General features: G+C 35.7%; 1 protein-coding gene across 7 annotated transcripts in view; it reads right to left on the bottom strand.

Annotated features, from left to right (window-relative positions):
• Positions 1 to 22,406, bottom strand: part of INVS (inversin) — a 98,545-nt gene that overhangs the window by 56,401 nt on the left and 19,738 nt on the right. Inside the window, exon 1 of one of the 7 annotated variants that reach the window (XM_056330434.1) lies at positions 6,381 to 6,514. The exons of 5 other annotated variants lie outside the window; for them this stretch is intronic. In XM_056330434.1, the coding sequence (XP_056186409.1) occupies positions 6,381 to 6,392 (12 nt within the window). In that variant the 5' untranslated portion in view covers positions 6,393 to 6,514. Of the gene's footprint in view, positions 1 to 2,439; positions 2,481 to 6,380; positions 6,515 to 22,406 lie in introns of those variants that run through there. One more of the 7 variants, XM_056330433.1, reaches the window with a different exon arrangement.

Below are 22,406 nucleotides of genomic sequence, written 5' to 3'. Positions count from 1 at the left end.
GAGAAACCCCTTCATTACTGCCATTGTATTTACAGGTAAATACAAGAAGAATTTGCAGAACTCATTAAAAAAGAAAAAAAGCCAAAATTGCAATGTATCATGATGTGGTTGAGAATTAGACCGGGGAAAACAATATTAAGTAACTTGAGAGTATATTAGTCTTGGAAAAAATATAGCTGCTTTTCTCCACCACAGAGGATAACGTATTTGGTTTGTTTCCAGTATTTCCTGCCCAATATGCATGCATACACATGCAAAAAAAAATATTTTCTCCTGTTGATGGATACTTATTGGCAGGTTTACAAGTATATTGTGCTTCTTGAATGAATTCAGCTGAAGAGTCAAAGTTAAAATAATATGTAAAATTAAGGAAACATGCATTTTATTGTTAGAGTTTCTTTCCCTATACTGTATTTTATTTTTGCTGTTAAAAGTTTTTCAACCAGTTACTACTGTATTATTCTGTTGCATGCTTAGCCACCAACAAATCCCTTTCCTTAGGAAATGTATCTGTACTAAATTTGCTCATTCTGAAACACAAAAGATTCTGTTCCCTCCAAATGATTTAACATTTTTTTTAAAACACCACCACAAAAAACATCTGTACTTACAATTACTTACTCATGATGATCCTATTCATGTGCTTACTTCTAACTGCTATTCTTTTCTTTAGTAATACTATGAATTTTGCTGTGTTTCTTTCACGTGTTAGAAAATAATACCACCCCTACTAACTACAAAGGAAAAATTCCCCACCTTCAGCTGATTACTGTTTACGTTTGTAAATATGCAATGAATGTATAAACATGTCTTGATGGCAGATTTAATTTAAGTCCTACCAGGTGGAAGGGGAAAAAGGTATGCTTGAACTGAAATGCAACTGCTAGCCAAATTCCTTCATTTTTCTAAAACTGTTGCATATAACAAGTCTTTAAGCTTGCTAGTTTTTACAGATAGGAAATGCATTTGATTGGCCTAAACATTCCTGGGCAGCATGAAGCACTTTGGGTCAGTCCATGGTCTCTTAACATTGATAGTGTCTCTAAAATGATTCTGTTATACTGTGGAAACATTATGAGCAAGCAGGATTAAATACCGGCACAGAAAACTCAGATCCTGGTAGCCAAAATTTACTATTCCAATGCTGTTTCTTAAAATTCCTTCATTTTCCATTAAAATTATTTTTAGCCAAAAGATGTAACTCTGTGTGCAAACTACATCACAGTTTCAGAGAACAGCTGACAACTAGCTTCAGCACAATGAATTACTTCTGCTATTTCAAAATTTCAGCCTCATATACTATCTGCAGTGGAGTATAACAAATTTTTTGGTAGATAGCTCAATAAGCAATCATTGCTTTGCTGTTCAAGAAAGTTCTGGACCCCAAGATTAACTACTAAGTTGTCAGAAAAACTTTACTTACCTGAACGTTTCAACAGAGAAAAAAGCAATGGGAGAAACATCTTAGTTGGAATCAATGCATTTGCCAGAATTCAGATTATTTCTAAAACTGAAAAAGTTATTCCCAAAATTGCACATTCACTCAGAAAAAAATTGTCTTGTATTTTCAATACGACTGTATTGCCAGAAACAGGCTCCAGCAGGAAATTGCCAATAAACTCTTTTCTACCTACTTTTCTGGGCCTACAAGATAATGTGTTTATTTCTTCATCCATCTGAAGCAGCTTTTTCAACCTATTTCCTCTGGCTGGCCTGCTAAGGAGGGGGAGTGAGAGCACAGCTGGTGGGTATCTGGCAACCAGCCAAGGTTACTCCGCCCCATATGGTCACCTAAGCAAAAGTCTACAGAAAAAATGAGGTTTGTACTGATAACAGTGTTGTTATGATCCCAGTCATGGGTTGATACTGAAATAACTGATGGCTGTATTACCAATGCACTAAAAACATTAGCCTCACACTTCACATCATGCCACGCTATACAGCCTGGCAGAGTCCTGCCCTAAGTCACCCAGCGCCTCTGTTTCAAACACTTCCTCAGAAGTTGGGTCATGGTACCTTCACTCAGCAGTGGGAAGGAAAAGAATATTTATTTTTCCTTTCCTTGGATCAGCGGCAGTCCTCTTCTTCCCTAGCAAACTAACAGAGAACAGGAGATCTGGTATGTGACTGAACCTAACGTGGGCATATGGGTATAGGGAGAGGGATTCCAGCACCACTGCGAAGCCACTCTAACATCTAAAGCCTTTCTGGGCCAGTTTTCAGCCTTTTTCCAAACAAATAAGCAGATACAGGTTCCTACTGGTCCATTGTTTAAAATAGTTCAATTGTACTGCAACATTTAGAGCAATCATATTTTCGTATATTATTCATTGGAAAGGTTCAAATAACGTTACCCACCTCTACTAGCTGGCTCTCTGATAACAGGTAGCACAATAGACCAATCAACCTAATATAGAAAACACTATCATAAAAACACACCTGTGCAAATATTTCAGCACTCAAAATGAACAAGGATCCAGCAGACATTTTTGTTCTTCACATGATATCTAGCAGTATAAGAAAGATTCAGAATTGTTAATGGATCTTTTTAATTTACCTTTTCAATAGATGGAGATAATTTAATACATGTATTAATTTAATAGATTTAATTTAAATCTTTAATTTAGTAAATGTAATAATTTAATTCCAAGACACATTGTTAAAGCATAAATCTTAGACTAACACAGAGCTAACAACAAATTGCTGTACATAATCCTGTTTCTTGTGAAAGGTTTTATTCTTCATGTAAGCAAAATCCTTCCAGAAATTTCTTAGCAGACACAAATGTTAACCTCCTTAACAGGTGACAGGGTATTCTCTCCTCAACTGTGAGATACCATGCATGTTCCTTCCGAGACCCAGACAGATTAACCTGCCAGCAAAGAGGTCATGTACAGTGCTCTGCTACATTTGGTAGAAGCCTGGCTATGCCGGCTATGGCAGTTGGGATCACTGCTCAGCTATCAGGAATAAAATAACAACAACAACTGCATTTAATACTTACTAAAAAAAAAATCTTACTTCCTCTCCTCTTAGGTACCTAAAATCTGATGCTTTTCAGATTTGGAATTGAAAAGAAACTGAGTACAGTTCCTGTAAAATGTGTAACATTTTCTTTCTGTGAACTGGAAGTCAAAGTATAAGAGCAATGGGGACATTTAAAGTAATATCATATAAAATACATAAATGTAAAAACCTGGATTACTGACTGTGGTTATGTAAAATAAAACACCATCTGAAATGGAGAAGTTATTATCATCCTAATATAAAGTATGCACATACTGAAACTAAGTTTCATCACAGATGTCTCCTGCGTAGTCATTAAGTAGATATGGGTCCAAACACTTTCCCAAACTACAGACAACATCAAAAGATGAAGTACACTTATTAATAGAAAAGGAACCAATCCTCAATCTGTTAATATTATTTCTCATTATATTACTTTTATATGCTATTCTATATGGATAAAGCCTCAGTAAACTGATAACCCTCTCCTGTACCAGATGTGGTTCTTGGATAAATGGGAAGGGGGAACAGAACTATTTCATCTAAACAAATGACACTGTATCAGTTTGACTGTAGTCCAGACTTCCATTTATTATGCACTAACAATCAGGAATATTTTGCAGAATCCCAAATAGAGTTCTCCTGGGCACATAATGATGAATGACACCCAAGTATTTTGCATAGCAAACTTTTAAATATTTCAGATATATACAAGCTTGCTTTAAAAAGTTCACCTGGATTCTATAAACATTTTGCTGATGGGCAACACAGCTCTGTGAAAACGTATTTCCCTTCTCATTCCACACATATACGTGCACCTCTCCAAGCATTAAAAGCACGTCCATAGATTGGCTATCACCACCTCATCATCAGTGGGTTAAAAGGAGCCAATACATACAGAAAAAGTGCTTATTTCCCTATTCATTGCTGAGACCACAATTTCAAAAAGCATAACAATTCTAATCTATGTGAAATATTTAACGTGACTTGAAAGACTGACTTGTAATAATTTATAATGTAGCACACATGAGCTGACTACTGACTGTTACAGCACAGCTACTCTTCGTTTTCAGAATACCTATAATAGGCTTGTGAAGATTTCATGGACTGTAAGGGTTGCTAGAGAGCTAGGGAAAAGGCAGCCCAGCATCTCTGTATAACCTCCTGGTAAACACAGCAGGGGTCAAAAAGAATGCCAAGCTGTTAAACCATGAAGATGTTACTTTGGCTCCAATTCAAAATTACATACCTGCTTTCCCAGTACTGGGAACAGACAGTCCAAAAGAACATAAAACAATTTAAAAGTGACCCTTACAAAGGAGGTGGGTTTTAAGGGTTCTTCACTGACAACAGCCATAAGCACCGAAGATAGTCAGGGCATATACTTCCAGTAGAACAGAAAGCCTTAAAAATATTTACACACAAACCACACATTAGAACTGAAGGTTAAAATTGACCCTCTAGGTTACTAAACCAAATACTTTAGCACCATAAGGAGTAAGAACACCTAAACCTTTTCAAAAAATCCTTTGAGATTATTTTTTTTAGTGGAATTATGGTGTTTTGGATATTTCCCCCCATTTTTCTCAGTTTTGGGCTGGGATTTTTAGGTTTTGTTTGGTTGGTTTTGGTTTTTTTATTAAAGGCACACAATTTCACTCTCTGCCCATGGAAGTATAGTGCAGGTTTTAAAACCTAAACAAGCGTTGGTCTTTTCATCTTAATAACAAAGATTAAACCCCATTCCCCCCGCCCCCAACACTGTCAGCTCTCTGCACTCATTTTAGTTTGAATTCATTTGTTTTGAACACAAACAAGACATGACAGTGTACCACTAAGTATCCTCCTGAATGGCAATGATATTTGCCTATTGTTAGTGCAAATGTCTTGTCAGATATATCAAACCCTGTATTTCTTTCATCAATTAAGTACATTTACTGATCAATTAGCACATTGATGTCCTTCTCAGTAATTTTCAAATAATAAATGCATAATACATAGAATAAATTGTTCTGCCCTCAACCCCTGCGTTTTGGACTCTCTCATTTCCAACCATTTCAATTATTTTCAGTATTCTCATTCCAGATACTCCAATCCTGTATTTGACTGACAATAACACCTAATCTTGTGTCACACTGAAGTATCCCTAGAAAAAGTACTACTTGTGATGCTAAGTTTGCTAATGAAAAATACTAATACTAGATGCACGTGCAACTGTTGAGGCATTCTAATACACTTCTGATCTCACAGCTCCTATTTCAGCTGTATTTGGTTTTAGTTCATTATGAAATTCTTTACCGTACTCTTACATTTTATGTCCTAATTTCCCATTTACCTTGCAATTTTTCATCTAGCACTACAGTAAATACTTTCATACAGGCCTAAAAAGGTCATTTATTGAATTTATTTCTAGAAAACCAGCTAGCAAAAGATCCAGTTAGTCTTGAAGAACCTACTGCTGACAGTGTGGTGCACATTCTACCCAATTTTCTATTTAAGTTTACATATTTATCCTTTAGAAAATAATTTTAAATTCTTCCATGCTACTGAGGTCAAATAAGCTACTTCTCTCAGCTACTCTTCTTCCTATGGAAAACATTAATTACCAGTATTTATGAAATTCTGCAATGTTATGATTCCCAAAGAATGATTCACTGATTAAAACTCTTTTGTGCCTTGGCCTTGCTGTTTCTGTACTATTAAGATGATCTCTATCAAAATCAGGCATCAACCACTGATCACAGCCCCTAACAGAGAGAACTGCAGTAACTAAGCCTTGTCAGCAAGTGCACAGAAGACTGCAGGCAAGTCATAATATAAAAGTCCCCACAAAACCAGAAGCACAAACGTCAGCCGGTTTCAAGGGGCGCATTTGAATACAAGAGAGGAGGAGTAGCAGTAAGTCCACCATCCATGACAGTAGGGATTTCAGAAAGCTGATAATTACACATCCCACCAGAGTTCAATAATTTATTAGCTTATTAATTTTTTATTTTTGAAATATATTCATTATTAATTAAGTGGCACTTATGTAAGACATTTTAGCACTATTTTCTTAGTATTCTTTTGTGAAAAGAGAGACTATTTAACAGTCAAGAACTCTTCAGAGGAATACAATATATGATTCAGTTAATTCTTCACAAACAACATCACAAAATTATGACATTTAATTAATTGAAAAGAAAAAACAGGTATGCTTTTCTATATACTACACCAATCACAGTATGGGCAGTGATTATACTTTCATTGTCTTTAAATATTATTCATGTTTTAATTTTCCTCTTTGAACTCCTACATCACATTTAAGAAAGTATAGCTGGATACATAACAGCTTGAGAGCAGGAAAACAAATTGTATCATAGGTTAGTACTTACATATTCGGTCATGTACACTGTTCCTCTGATTTAGACCCAGTTTGGAGCAGAATGAGAACTGGAAACGTGTGCGGAAATTTAGTATACCAGGCCACTGATAACCTTTTCCATAGATCCACATTGTGCCCCAAATATACTAGTTTTTATTCTAAGATAAGAAAAAAAGCGAAATAGATTGCTATGTTTTTAACAGTCAGACAACATATTAACCCTTTTAAACCCATGACTCCTTAAAAGTTGGAGTTAAGATTTAAGCATTACTCATGTCTGAAACACAAAATTGTCTATACTTTAATAGTGACGTGAGTTTCTGAAGTCAGTATAAATCTATACATTGGCAAATAATAAATTGTACTGTGCATTCCCACACTCGCAGGATAAGTCACTTAGATTTTAGCTCAAAACCCAAGCAGAGCATAGTAGACACTCTGCACGACATTAGCACGCATTGCCAACAGAATAGCACAGATGCTACAGCTGAAGTTGAGAACAGCTCTTTGCTGTCAGATGCTTTCAAGAAACAGTGAAAGTAAAAAAACTTGACTCCTTAATCGCTAGCTAAACCTGTAAAAGATAAATATATCCATGAGCTTTCCCTTTAAAAGCAAAATGGCAACTGAATTTAACCTGCTTATGTCCACAGGGCAGAAACTGCTGTCTTCAACCTACTCAATCTTACAGAAGATAACCTTTCTATATACACAAACATACATACTTTCTTTCCAACGAGTAGGTGCTTAAGAGAGGATGCTTCACCCCACAGGTCAGCTTGGTTAAAAATTTTCAGAACCCAAGAATTTAATAACTTTGGAAAGAAAAGGGGCTGTGCATGTAGTCTCTTTGGAGGTTGCTTCATCTATTAGTATCCCTTTGAGAAGAAACATGTTCTCAGAACATCAGAAACAACTTAGACATGGAGCATATAAAGGGACTTTCTGTCACCAACACCTGCCAGTTTTAGTAGCTTTTCAGAGAACAAACTAAGCACTTACAAAAACAGAACCATGACTATCATACTTCTAATTTGATATATATAGGAACAGAATAGTGTTCCAAAAGTAACTTCAATCCATACATCAAAAGGAGCATATTGATATGTTTATATTATGAGCCAACTTCCAGAAATCTGACAAGGATTCTTCAGAAGAAAAGTTATCAAAATGAGACTAGAAAGTAGATACATTAATTAAATTACAAATAAGAATTTTTTACATTTATAAATTAACAACACTTGTGTTTTGAAAAATTATCTATGCATGAAATAGTGAAACTTCTGATTTCTAACACACTGAAACTGAATTAATATTGCTTGGTTACAACAGCTAAGCCCTGTAAGAGCTAGCCTTTAAATGTATACGACTGCACTGTTCTTACACCCAAGTATCAGTAACATTTTTTAAACAGTTCCGGGGTGGGGTGGAAGGTAAAATTTGATATAGCTACGCAGAACCACAATTTCTAGTTAAAATGAGTAAAGTCACCATCAGACAAACAGGCTGTCCCTCTGGTTATCATGTGCTATATTGCCATACAATTTCAATACACAGAATATCCTTATTTGAGCAAATATACCCATGACAAAGTTTATATAAAATTTTGACTATGTTTAAATGTTAATCATTTTAATATATGTTAAATTTCAAATGCTTTATCAAGAATACACAAAATTAGAATCACAGACAAGCTCCCAATAACTTTTTTCCCTATCTCTGCCATAATAAATATTATTTTGATATGTAAATGATGAATAGGGAAGGAAATTCAATTTTATCCATAATTCTTAACAGCTAGATTAACCATTCTTCATTAAAACACAGTAGCTGCAAAAATACTGTCACTGTTGAATGAAACCACACCAAAAGAGAAGGTGATTAAATCAAATTATTTCAAAAATTTAAAGTAAGGTGATCGTATTCATCAATCTGATGGCAAAGTCCTATAGAAAACACACACTGATGTATTTTATTAAACATTACAATTCTAAGGACATTCTCAATCCTTTCAAATAGTCCCTTCAACCTTTGGGACACACGCTTGGGACACTGGGCAAGAATTAGACTGCAAAGATAATAATTCTTAGCTCATTTTTTCTGCATACTGTCTACTCACCATTGTAGTCTATATTAACTACATCATAAACAAAGTTGGTAGAGGTGGTAGAGAAACTACTCCCCTTCCTGTTCTCCACACTCCCTAATCAGATGGCAAATGATAGTCAGAAGACTTGATATCCACTTGCACCTTCAGTAACTGCTGTGGAGTAAATGAAAACAACCCATTTCTAAACAGACAAATAAAATCTAATAATGTAATTTTTATTAATTATAGGGAGTTAAACCAGTATTTCTTCTGCCTCTAGAACAATTTCAGTCACAGCTGGACCAGTTTAATTCAAGAAAACTTGAAATCAAGTGCTTATGTAGTTTTAATTTGAGCAAAACTAAGCAGTTAACTCCTTGATTAAAAATGTAACTGAAAAATAAAAGAAAATATTTAGTATTATTGTTTTAAACATAATCCTTAGCAGTCATCCATTGAACTACAGCTTTGAAAAAAAAATAATTGCTGTAAGCTAAAGGATGATGACATATCTTCTATCTAACAAACTACTGGTGGATTTAAATATTTGATGCTTTGTTAATCCTTTCAAGTCAACCATAGCAAAAACATCACTAATTTTGACATTAGGTTTATTCTCACAAAGTACCCTTTTAGCAACTTTGTTAGCAACATCTTAGACCCAGAAGTAAAACACTCAACTGGAGAGAACCTCTCAGACAGCTGAATAGAAACCTTATTTACCAGTTTCCAAGCTGATCGTGTTCATCTGTCTGGCTAAGCATCTTAGGCAATACATCAGCCAAGAACATCAGTACAACTGGAGGCCAGTTCTGACTATCAGACATTTTGACTGAAAGCAAAGTGGTGTCTGAACTTAGAGCACCTCTCCCCAAAGCCTTTTACAAGATTGGCTTCAATATCTTGGTTTCCATAGGAATAGACTGAACTATCCACTGGCACGCAGTCAAAGAATACAATAGAGAAGACAACTGACCAGTGCTGTAAAAGCCAAGGTAAAACTGTTTCCCAGCGTAAACTGAAGGAAAATAGGTGTTTGTATATTACAACCTTTGACCTCATTTATTCATGGTCTGTACATATGTTTCTGTGTAGTGTTCTCAGCTCTTCAGCTCTGGATTTTATGGTCTACCTATAGAAGTTAGTGGCTTTCATGTAAAAAACACTTCAAGGATGAAAATGCAATTAGCATTCTCATTTCCAGCTGATCTCTTCTACTGTTACTGAACTTGTTTTCCTGCAGTGTTCTTTCAAAGTCATTCAGGCAGAAGTACCCACAACACAATCTCTGGGGATTTACGACAAAACCCAAGACACATTATCCATATTTACAGGATTGCTGCCCACCTCTTCATAGAGAATCAAAGACTAAGTTTTCAAAAAATACCGTATTTCAAAACATACTGTGATCTGAAAGATATGGCACCAAGTACTGACTCCCTCCTCCCAAAAAGTACAAGTACTAGAAAATATGTACAACATTAATTTTCTTCATCTTAATGGCTTTAAGTTGAACAGTCTCGAATGAAGAGTAATGATAAAAAATTTAAAATATATACCTGAAATATGTTTTTATTTAAAAAAATGGTATTTTCATATATTCACATTCTTCTTGAATCCTTGTAAAGTTTTATGTCCATATTTATAATGTTCTTTCAATTTTTAGTAATTATCCATATACCTCACATAACTGATGTTTTGCAGATGTCCAAGTCCCTTATTGCTTAGTTATACGTACATTACCTAATGCCTCCTAAACTTCCCACCTCTCTTCCAGAAGCATAAGGCAAGTTAGGATGGTTGCTCAAAAAGCATTTTAGCAAGACAAAAAAAATCCTCCATGATCTTACACACAGGAACTTTTAAATTGTGTATGCTCATACTTTAAGAGGATAAACCTACATTTAGACAGACTTAATATAGTTTTCGATTCATCTACTTTTGTATACTATGTCCAGATTTCCAGTTAAAATCTAACAAAAATGTTATAAAGAACAGTATTATCCGTGACAGAATTCTAGTCGAAACACAAGTCTGAATGACAGCCATCAGTCCAGTCAAAGTATTCATTTTTTATCCTAACTTTGTGCAGTACTATTTCATTCTGGAAGCAAACTAATTGCTGGCGCTACACAGCATCTCTCTGACCAGTACTGTGTCACTATTGCCTTGTACTTCTTAACTGCACCCCTCTGAGCACCCGTGCATGTTATGTCCTCACAAACGGCTGGAAGCAACAATGCTTGCAAAATGAAAACTTTGCATATATACTCATTTTTGAGCATATCCTCCCAGAATTTTACGTTATGATTTTAGCTGCTGTTTTATCTGAAAATATCAGTCTTTTAATCAATTTATATGTATTTCAAACATTTTAATCCTATAACAAACCACTGTGTGCAATAATTACAAAACTACATAGCAAATTCTATTTTAAGAGAAAAGCTGTCCAGGGACAGTGATGTTTTGAGAACTATTACAGAAGTAGACAGACAAAACTTAATGAAAATAGCCTGCAACAAAGGTGGGTTTACCCTTACTTGAAACAGTTATTGAGACACTTGAGGCTGCTTTTATATACTGCAATATTTTACAGCTTCTATAGACACTACAGCGACATTTGAGATTCCAACTGAAGTCAGAATCTACTTACAGTACTGGTAAACAAATCAAAGCCTTAGTAACCTACTCAAACTGCATCCTAGTTGTAATAAAAGCACTAGATTTAGTTCTCTTTGTTCAGACTATAGGCAGTTAAAATAACAATTCAGGCTTGGTGTTTCTTAAAAGTCTTCCCAGATCTATAACATACTAACAGAATGCTGAAAAAACATGTCCTACGTGTGTACATACATATAGATATATAATTATGTTTAAATGTTCCTATCAGAAGGCTGAAGATATACATACAATACTTATAAATCACTTAATATTTCCGTAGAAATAATTCCTCATTAATAAGAACTGATAGCATTCTTAATTAATTAAAAAGTGCAATAAAAAAGGGTTCCAAACTGCTCTACAGAGACCAAAAAATACTAACTTTAATAGGTAAGTTAAATTAATTTTGTATTTTACGAAATGTTGACATTAGCTGTTGCTTTCCAGGAAACAACAGAATTTGCTTATGCAGTTTATACATATCCATTTTAACTTGGGTGTGATTCACCTAATTCTCTTTAATCAACAACTTAACCAACTGATTACAGACAAAGAGAGAGACAAATGAAAGATGAGTGCTCCTGGAGTTTGTGGCTGGCCATAAGATCTGAATTTATTTTTCAAACACCTTCTATAGCAATAGCCTTGCATGCTGAAGACATCCTATCTAGTATACTATTGATTCAAATGACAAGCCTGAGCGTCAGATTAAGGACGTGTCAGACACCTGATAGAAGATTCCTGGAGAATTCAGCAGAAAGGTGTCCTTTTTCAAAATGATCTATTGCTGGTACTACATTTATTGAAGTGTATGTGGAAACATTTAACACAAAACTAACTTGCTTAAAATTAGAATAACATTTATAATCAGCAAAACCAAATACCTTCACTTTTTAGTACAGAAAACCCAGAAAAAAATAACGTCATTCAAACAGAAATGGAACAGCTCAAAAAACAGAACTAAACTAAACTCATGAGCTAATACTAGGGGTAGCCCTGTTTTAATTTGTTAGCGCCAAATCTGGACACAAACAAGTAAGCAGCTTCTCAGTCCCAACAACAATATTTCTACTTGTAACCATTAAAGATCAGTTGTGAGGTCAGCTGCAGAGGGGCAATTAATGCAAGAATGATGTTTTAGAAAGGACACTCAAACAGGGAGATGTCTTTGCCTGTAAAGGTATTTTTAAGTTACAGACTTGGCAGCAGACAGCAATGTCCTGGGAGAAGAGCTGGGCAAGCCTCTTGTGCACTGAGGGATGCCACGAAGCTAAACACACTAAAGGAACAGCAGTAGTGAAACAAAATGAAATTATTCAGATCTGAACCATAACACTCCAAATATAGTAAGTATCACGTTTAAAGAGAATTGCATTTTTAAGATATAACCATTATTTTCAAGTTCAAACACTAGAGAAATTCTCACCTATCCTCTGAATGAAGCAAAAAATGAGAGAGGAGACAAGTTTTTGGTAACAGTATGTACAAGAGAGCTAGCCATTGAAAAACAGGATAATTAAGTTAACTCAAAACATCCAAATATCAAGTAACATGGAATAACATTCTGTAAAAAAAAGCACTGCTCATGCCTGCACAAAGTACTTGCTTTTGCTGGGCAAAATTTTGCCTAACTGTCTTGAAGTATGTCCGCATCCTGTCCAGTTCCAGTCCGTCTTCCCAACAAAACCTCTGCATTGAAGTTATGCACCCATGGGGTTTTTTTAGCCTTCAGTCCTCACTTAAGATGATTTTTTAATGACAGGATCCCTTTACCTTCTCATTCTTGATAACTAAAATTCTTCATAAACTAACACGAGCTATTTTATTAATTGATAGCAACCTGAAAAATTATTGCTGTGGAAGAAGACTTAGAAAAGATCAGAAAAAGTAACAATGGGTAAGTTATCGGCCCAGAAGCTCTCCCAAATTATACTCACAGAAGTACAACCATGAATTTGATAGATGAAAATAAAGTGATTCTCCAGATGACTGCACAGATATTTAAGGTCCCATTTCCTATACTATGCAGAATTAGTTCTCTTCACTGAAAACCAAAACATAAGTAGAGCTTCTCTATGTTCTACTACCATGTTTTGCACTTGATTCGTATTTTCAAAATCTTTTAGAGAATCGCTGGAGTTGGAGACATTTATTTCCTTATTATTCTTAATGACATTTCAAATGCTTAAGATCAACAGAGGCACTAATATATATATTATATATGTATATATATACAATATATTTTTTTGGCCTGACAATATCCTCTTTGGCAGTTTGGATCATGAAAGCTCATTTCAAGCACAGGGAGCATAGCAGAAGACAAAGCTGAAATGAGGAGAGTAACAGAGTAAGAAGCAGAACAGAGATGCAGAGAAGTGAAATTACATGGTGCTTGGAAATGAGAGGTAACAATTTGTACAGTGAAAATCAGTCAATGAGGTTAATGAAAATAGCTGTGACATTGCTGGAAGAAAAGAGAAAGAAAGCATCACCAGCAGTGATGTTCTAGCTAGAATAAGAAGGGGAGAAAATGGGGAAACCACAGATCATTGCCATGTCATGAAAATTATCTGAAAAAAAACCAGGGCAAGGATTTTAGTAGCAAGTGCTAGTAAAGCTCTAGAAATTAAAATACTGATCTAGAAATTAAGATACTAACTCTATAAATTAAGATGTACACATCACAATGAATAAAAATAAAGCAGAAACTTGAAAAAAACTTTCAGAAGAATGGAAAGATTTTCAATAAGCTAAAAACATAATTTAAAAATCTTCTAGTAATAAATGGGCCTGGGCTTATTTTATTGCCAGGAAAAAGCTGATTTTATCACAGTGCTTTTACAGTTCAGACTACAACACAGTGTAGAAACCCTGCATCAGCTTCATGGATATTATGGATATTGAAGCCAACCTGGCCACTGTAGCATAATATTTCTCCGATTAAATCAGATTATACAGACTCAAAAATAAGTATCAGGATCATAAAGTCAGAGTTGGGGAAGCAATGAAACAAAACAGAGGAAGATGAGGCAGGAGAAGTGGACTGTGAGAAGAGAAATGATAGAGGTACAATACCTGTCAGATGAATAATTTTTGCTTTTGCAATCAGTTAAGAGCCATGAATCCAGACTCTCACACAAAGATGACTCTAAGAGCATGACATGCAATCTCAAAGGGGAAAAAAACCACTTAAGCCATTGAAATATTATGATAACAGACAATCTATTCAAGATTTCTGCTTCTGAAATACTTACACATTGTACTAACCTGCAAAGATAAACCTAAGATTAAGGGTGGGTTTGCCAGTATTTACAGCAGACCACCAGTAAATATGATGTCATGAGTCCAAATACCCATCAATAAGTGGTGCAGAAGAGAGGGAAGCAGCTGGGGAATCAATCCAAACTGAAACACCAATAGTAAAACCACTAGTTTAGAATAAACAATCAAACCCAGAAAACAGAAATCTATGAGATTTAAAAAAAAATGTACAGGCCTCAAAATAAAGAAAAATATAAAATTGTCTTTTTTTAAAATTTTATTTAGTCAATAAAAAATAAAGGGCTTTTTCCCCCCCTTTCTAAAATCTTTGCTATTTCAAGGTCATCAGCAGTTAAGGATGTTAGCTTCTTGTAAAAGGTAGCCAGTTATATTGGTAACTTTGGCTAAGTTCTACAGATCTCTGGGAAAATGTGTTACTTAGAGAAAGGAAATACCGGTACAGTTACAGCTAAGACTTGCTTTGAAAAGTGTGACAAAATCAGATGACAAATAAAGAAACCACTATTTTAGTGATTTTATAAACAAACAAATCCTCCTTTAAAATCCAGTCCCATTATTTATTCTGGTAAGGTAAATATTAGTAGTGTAAACCTTCTGAGACATTAATCTGAAGAAATTATTTGTTCTACTATCATAATGGCTCTTTCATTGGATTTATCTTCTTATAACCACAGAAATCTTTCTCCAAGAAACAGGCAGAGAGCAAGGGATCAAAAGCAACAGCATGAAAATACAGACAAAACTCAGCTGACAATTTTACAGTCTAATGCAGGGTTGGATCATAGTACTTTATCTACTTACAGCAACAGTGAAACAACTGCTTGTGTCTCAAAAACATATTGGTACTATCGGACTGCCAAATCTTTACAACAAAATATTTAAAATAAAATCTTCCATTTCTTTATAGCTTCTGCTAAGTGATTCCCTCCATTTGTAGCTATTTTTCTCTCTTAAATTGCAATCTTTTGCAGTTATATTCTCCATCCGAGTAGTTAAATGGCTTTTTCTCAAAACACAGAACCAGTCTGATGTGGCACCATGCTGCCAAATCTGTTTCACACAAATTCTGTCTGTCTGAGGGAGAGAGGGAGGGAGAGAGGGAGAGAGGGAGAGAGGGAGAGAGGGAGAGAGGGAGAGAGGGAGAGAGGGAGAGAGGGAGAGAGGGAGAGAGGGAGAGAGGGAGAGAGGGAGAGAGGGAGAGAGGGAGAGAGGGAGAGAGGGAGAGAGGGAGAGAGGGAGAGAGGGAGAGAGGGAGAGAGGGAGAGAGGGAGAGAGGGAGAGAGGGAGAGAGGGAGAGAGGGAGAGAGGGAGAGAGGGAGAGAGGGAGAGAGGGAGAGAGGGCGCACACAACGCACCCTCATTAAATGGAGAGATCTATAATTAAACAAGAAGGGGTTAAAGTCTACGTTAGCCTATTCTACTTTTCTATCTATTACTTTTTAAAAAGCTTTCATGTGTCTCCTTCCTTGTTTCTGAAAGCTAACCATCCCTTCTTCCTTTCAGGAAGGCTGACATTTGACAGCTTAACATAGCTGACAGGGTTACCCAACAGCCCACCCTCCCTATTCTCAATCCAATTAGACCTCTAATCCTCCAGATGAAAGGCCCAACTACTCACGTTCCTCATGACAATGACAGCTATTGATTATTTGTCACTACAGCTAACACCTTCTCTGTCGAGGCCACTCTGACAGAAGCAAACCTACCAAATTAGACAGCACTTTATCTGCCCTGGAGGCCAAATGGCACAACAAGTAAAGGCTAATAAATGGTATAAAAATGAACAAATCATAACATTATGACAGGTTGATCGTTGCCAGCAGCTTCACAGCTCAAGCTTGATGCTCTGTTAGACCTGTTCCTTCTCTTTTCTCTTCCACTCCTGCTCCAACTTTGACTGAATTAAAGGCCAGAACAATTAAGGCATTTGACCAGCAAAGATAAGCTAGGATAGAAGTATCATCAAGGGACACAAATGTCAATAGCAGACTACCGTTTGTCAATAAAAACATTCCAGAGATGCAAATGCTCATGACTCTGCTCTCCACTAGGCTGTACTGACTCCCTTTGTACAGAGCTCTTCTCAAGCCCAGACAGAAATTCCAGGAAAATTAACCCCAGAAAACCAAACTTGAGCTGGGAAGCGTTCTTACCAGGCAAGGATTTGCATCATTAATAAAGGAATCCCAATACCAAGCTACATGACAGAGAGACGTTACGGTTATTATTCCATTTAATATCTACACAATTTTCCTTTCTTTTTAGTGGGCCGATATAAACCAGAACTACATCACTTGAATTTATAAGTTTTCTTCAATTGTTTCTCAAGGAAAAAAAAAGTCCATTTCTAGGACAATATGCAATATCTAATAACACAGGACTTCACAAATCACATCACTCCAAGGCAAACTGAAAAGCAGCAACAACATTGATTATTTTTATAGCAGTACTATGCAAAATCATTAACAACAAGATCAGAGGCACAGTCCTTAAACTAAGGCTGTTTAATATAACAAGCAACAGGAAAAGAAAATTTTAAAACCCCCTAAAATTAGGCACCAAAACCACAGGAACTCTGTTAAGATCATGCAAACACAAAAATAATGTGAGTAAAAATACACAAGTTCTTGAAGCAGTTAAAAAGAAATTAGAACTCCTGTGCCATAATTAATTAGTTGATTTCTCAACTATGTTAAAAATACGTATTTTCCAGCAAAGGATTCCTATGCTTCTGAAATTACTTACTAACAATAAAATGACATTAAATCAAATTACATTAATACTTAAATAAAATAAAGCTTCTTTAGTCAAGGAAGACATAAGATGAATATCTACTATTCTATTTTGGAAAAATCTACAGTTTAATTGAGGAAAATGTTTTTGTGTAACATCTAGGTCATACAGATACAGGAAACTACATGCAAGTGCAATACTATTCTTTACAAAAATCTACACACTGTAAAACGATTTACTCAGAAAAAAAAAAAAAATCAAATTGCATAGCATTTGTCCTAGGAGTGTTTTAACTTCTTAGGTTTACAAAATACTCTTAGGGTTGAACACATGTACTAATGTTTCAATCAGACACAGCTGATTAAATACTTTAAAAAGATGGTCATTTCAGTACAGTATTATCACAAAATAGAGATATTTAAATAAACAATTTGGCAAACAGATAGATTACTACTGTCTGAAGAAAAACTGAACCTACAGGACACTGAAGTAAGCTTGGTCTCACAGAACTCAAGGAAACAAGTAAAAAACCTGAAAAGCTGAAATGTATATAATATTTCTAGGGATAAGTTTAAATTATTATTATACTACTCTAAAATGTACTCCAAATATAATAAATCACTGCAAAGATAAGAACAATATTTTAGCTTTCAAATAATGTAATGTACCATTTAGTAGATAAATTTTTATTTAGATTGATTAAAAGCCCATTTTCAATGGGTTAGCTCAGAATTAGTTCAGAATTCCAGCACCAGGCCCCCACAGAAGCACCTGTGCTGAAGAAGACACACCTCTGGGGGCTCATCCCACCCAACCCTCCACACCCGGCAGAACAGAGCACATTCATTCCAAATATTTATTTGCACAAAGACATTTGTCCCTATACTGTGACTGTGAGTCCAGAGTGTTCTCAGGAGGTGTTCAGGTTTTTCAACATCAAAAACTCCATTATTGTTTATATTATAAACCTCCTACTTGTCCTAGATTACAGTCACTACTAGGTTTTGGTTTTATTTAGCAGATTCTTATTCTTTTTAATGCATAACTTGTTTACAGAGGAATGGAATATGTATCATTCCCCCAATTTGGTTTTACCCAGTTCATTAAAAGTATTCTCATTTGGGCTTTTCCTCCCTTTTATTATTGTAAGAGCTTTTCTTCTTCTTTTGTTTTTTTCCCCTAAATCTTTAACTGCTAAAAAAAAAATAACGTTATACTAGAGGACTAGCTTGTGCCAAGCAGTGAAGAAAAACTACTGTTCTTAATGTCTAATCACATTAGACTCATTAACCCGATGAGTTGTCTCCCCCGTTATAATTCCCGAGTTTTCTTCTGCAAGACATACTTTTATTTGATTTATGATCCCTATTCTTGAGAAGTGTGAATATTTTCCACTATTACAGGTTGGAATCAGAAATTATATACCACTACATTTTTCAAGTTATGTTCCAGGTGATGTACCTCTCAGAATCATATCTGAACATCCTTTACCTATAGCAAGAGTTAATCCATTCATCTTCACAAAAACCTTAGATGTATTTATTCTTTGTTCTACTTTCAAATTGGGTTTGCAAACCTCACAATTAAAACAAAATGCTTCAGAATATGGATGCTACAATGATAGCTGCCAGTCATCAACTGCCCCTGACAACTGGAGTTCACCACTTCATTTGCATGTAAAAGAGAAGACACTACACAAGGGCTACACTTAGTCCATCCCTTTCCACACAAACACACTCTGCTACACAGTATTTGTCTAAATACTCCACAGGTGCTCCTGCTGCAAACTCTCTCTTTAAGCCTCTCCTGTTCACCTTCAGCTTTTGCTTCTACAATTCTAAATGGGGAAAACCAGTTTTTTGCTATTATGAGTGGAAGTAGATAGAAGCATTCTGGCTACAGCAGACTGCAGAACAAACCTGTCAGATATTTATAGTATAATGCATTTTAGCACCTCAGCTAGCTTGCTTTCTTTTGCACAATCCAATCCTATCCAAAGACAGTAACAGACACTATGCTTTTTGTTTAGCCATGCCATAATTCCTTTGCTGCTCAAAATGACTGCTGGGAAGTAGGTATATTCAGGGAGGTAGCCACAAATTGCAAGCAGTGTTTTCAAACATGTTTTATTAGAGTAAGTGTAGTAACCAACAGTTACTAAAATAATTTAAAAGTAAATTTTATATGTGCCGTAGCCTACAGACATTCATACCACATTTATCAGTGCAGTCTGTATAGAGACAGTCCAATCTTTAGCTACTCTGAAATTCTAATCTTGAAGTCAAAATAACTACTTTGGCATGTAAATTTTTGTATAACCTCATCTTAAAATGTCATTTCATTCTAACATAAAACCAGTGAGAAATCAGATTCAGATACCTTAGTATCTGCTGTGAAACTGAACCCTGGCTTCTAGAACAGTGTTTCCAGTTTCTCTTCTACAGACAAAAGAACTGGCTGGATTTTAACCACAGTCTGAAGTAGAGACAGATGATTGCTGGATATCAAATGACTAGTGATTTAACACTTCAGGAGAAACCAGCAACGTGCATGTTCTTGCACTGTTACGAGGCATGACAAAGTGTGCAAGCTGAAAATGTATTGCCTGAAAATATGAGAATAACATACCGGTCATGGAAAGTAGCGCCCAAATAAGCTCTCTGTACCAACAAAACTGTTATCAAGCTTTCTGTTTCAATGATGCTGCTCTGTAATTTTTACTATAACTGACTTGGAAAGCCTTCCCTCTCCTTCACATCTATGATGCACTAATGAATCAAGATACAGAATTTTTGAAGCTGAATAATACACAAGACAGTGTTCTGACCATCCTCATAAGATCTAGTGCTTGATTTTGCAGAACCTTTTCAGAACAGTCATTTCTCTCTCTAGCTACATGCAAAAGAGCTTACCTAACGCTGGTGTCCACAAGATGCTTCCATCTTACAGTATTTTGTGTGCATGATTATATTCTAAGCCACCCCGCATGTTTCAAGTGAGAAACAGTGAAATTTAAGATGCTCTGGAGCTGGAATGCAGCTTTTCATAAGAGGAGACCAATACTTTGATTTCAAGATCACCTTTTCATACTTCAATATTTTGCTTACTGAGCACTGAATTGAGACAGGTTAATGCAAAGGCAAATGGAAGTACTAATGAAATCTAAAGAATGCCTGAAGCGGAACTAGAGATATACAAGATTGTGAAAGAAAGCCAAAGCTGCTATTTATTGCACACAAAAAAACTTCAAAAGGGTTCCCTTGTCCTCCCTCAACTCAAACGGAATGGTACAAAATCTTACCTAAGGTTTTAAGAACAGTTTTCATGATGTCAGAGTTCATTTAGGAAGTTCCAGCCTGGCAAAGTCTTTGTCTGCTTTATTATTCTTCCTCAGAGGAGACAGCACAACTTTCTGAGGGACTATATTGTAATTTAGATCTCTGTAACAATGTGAAGTTTTTCTTCCTAAGCTTTTCCTGCAGTTATTTTTAACCATTTCAACAGGGCTTTCAGCACAGATCAATGGTAGTATCAGCACAACCAATAGTGAAAAGCATTTGGGAGCATGAGGACTTGTGCTAAGCAGGCAGAAAATAAATCGTTATTTTGTGGAGTTCATTTTCTATTGACTCACCAGTGAACAGTTTTGCGGTTGTGAAAAGGGCTCAGGGGAAAGCCATGGGCAGGCCCAACCCTGGGGCAGCTAGCGTATCTGTAATACAACACATACAAATCACATAGAAGGACCTGTACCTTCTGCCCTTGAGCATCTTCAGGCTGCTGCATGCACTAGAAAGAACCCTTTGTTCTGGAAAGAAAATATTTGTATCATGGTTATTGTCCATGGCTTAATTAAACACAGAGGAAACCATAGTCATGCATGTAAAAAACGCCACCTCTTCTGGCCGGCTGGCCAACATTCCTGTTTCACACTTTGGTTTGTTCAGATTTTTTGCATTTAGTCAAATTGTATGTTCACATGAAAGTATGCCAGAATGAATGTAAAGCTCATTCACACTTCATGAACCTATACGCACAGAATTAGTATTACTCATGAGCACTCACTTCAGGGGAAACCTCACACAAGGTTACCAGCTCAGGGAAAAAAAGAACATGAACTGACCACCATCACCTCTGAAAGGCACCGTGATTATTTATTTTCATGACATAGATTGGAAAATAAAAGTTAGAAGCACATGTACTCTTTTATGCAGTTCAAATAATGCCTTATGAATGATTTGAAACACTACAGCTGCACAAAATATATTTTGAAAAAGGTAGTGAGAGAAAAATGTATAAGCTTGTTCCCAGGCAATCCTCATTCAGGAGCTTTTAATACAAACATCTTTTACATGGACAAGAAAGAGGAAAGAACATGCTGGTTTGGGGGCTCTTGGACTACCTTGACTGTAGTCATTACATAAGACTTGGGAGTAAGTTTTCATAAAGTAACTGAATTCAAGTCTACTTTCTGTTTCCAGTTTTCTGCAATGTCTTATGCTTGCCACAGGCTGTCTTTTTTTACTTCCTTCTTTACCTCTATGGTTACTGGTGAGTGAGTATACAGGAATAACACTTATTTCTAGTTTAAGAAAAAATACAAGTAAAGATCATTAAAATACACCCTTATACTTTACACAGAATTCCTAACTGCATCCTAGTGTACTGTTACTTACCAATAACTGTGTCAGCAAAGAATTAATATAAGCTCCAGAATATTTAATGCTTCTAGATAATGAAAGCCACATTTTCCCACTGGGGTGGTATTAATCTTCCTGAGGCCAAAATTAATATCCTCTTGACAGTTAAGCATCCTGGTAAGATTATTTTAAGTGCATATTATTAGCATCCAACAACAAAACTATTGAATTTTTTCTTCTATCCTTGTTCACACAAAAGGCTGTGCTTGGGGTATTCATAGACTGTTACTTCCCCAGAGTAAACAGATTGCTAGTAAGTGAGCATTCTCTATGAGAAATTCTGAAAGAAGCAGGCCTGTTTTTTTCATACATTAAACTGGAATTACTCAATGAAAGATAAATGAAAAAATCATATACCAATATTTTGGATATGTAGAAACATTTCCATTCAGAAGTATCACATGCAGGTGTTTAAGCAAGTTCCAATTTAAGACTAGAAGCAAATTGCTACCAGAATGCTTACAAGTGAAAAAGAATGTCTGTAGTTAAACTGCAATCCCAGTACTCACATCCGCCTCCACAGCATGTTTATTTCACAATAATCTAAATTCTACCAGCTTAAACGATTTGT

This window comes from Falco biarmicus, chromosome 3, assembly GCF_023638135.1.
Source record: "Falco biarmicus isolate bFalBia1 chromosome 3, bFalBia1.pri, whole genome shotgun sequence".
Taxonomy (NCBI): Eukaryota; Metazoa; Chordata; class Aves; order Falconiformes; family Falconidae; genus Falco; species Falco biarmicus.
Note: the sequence above shows the minus strand (reverse complement) of the source record. Positions and strands in the feature narration are given on the sequence as shown.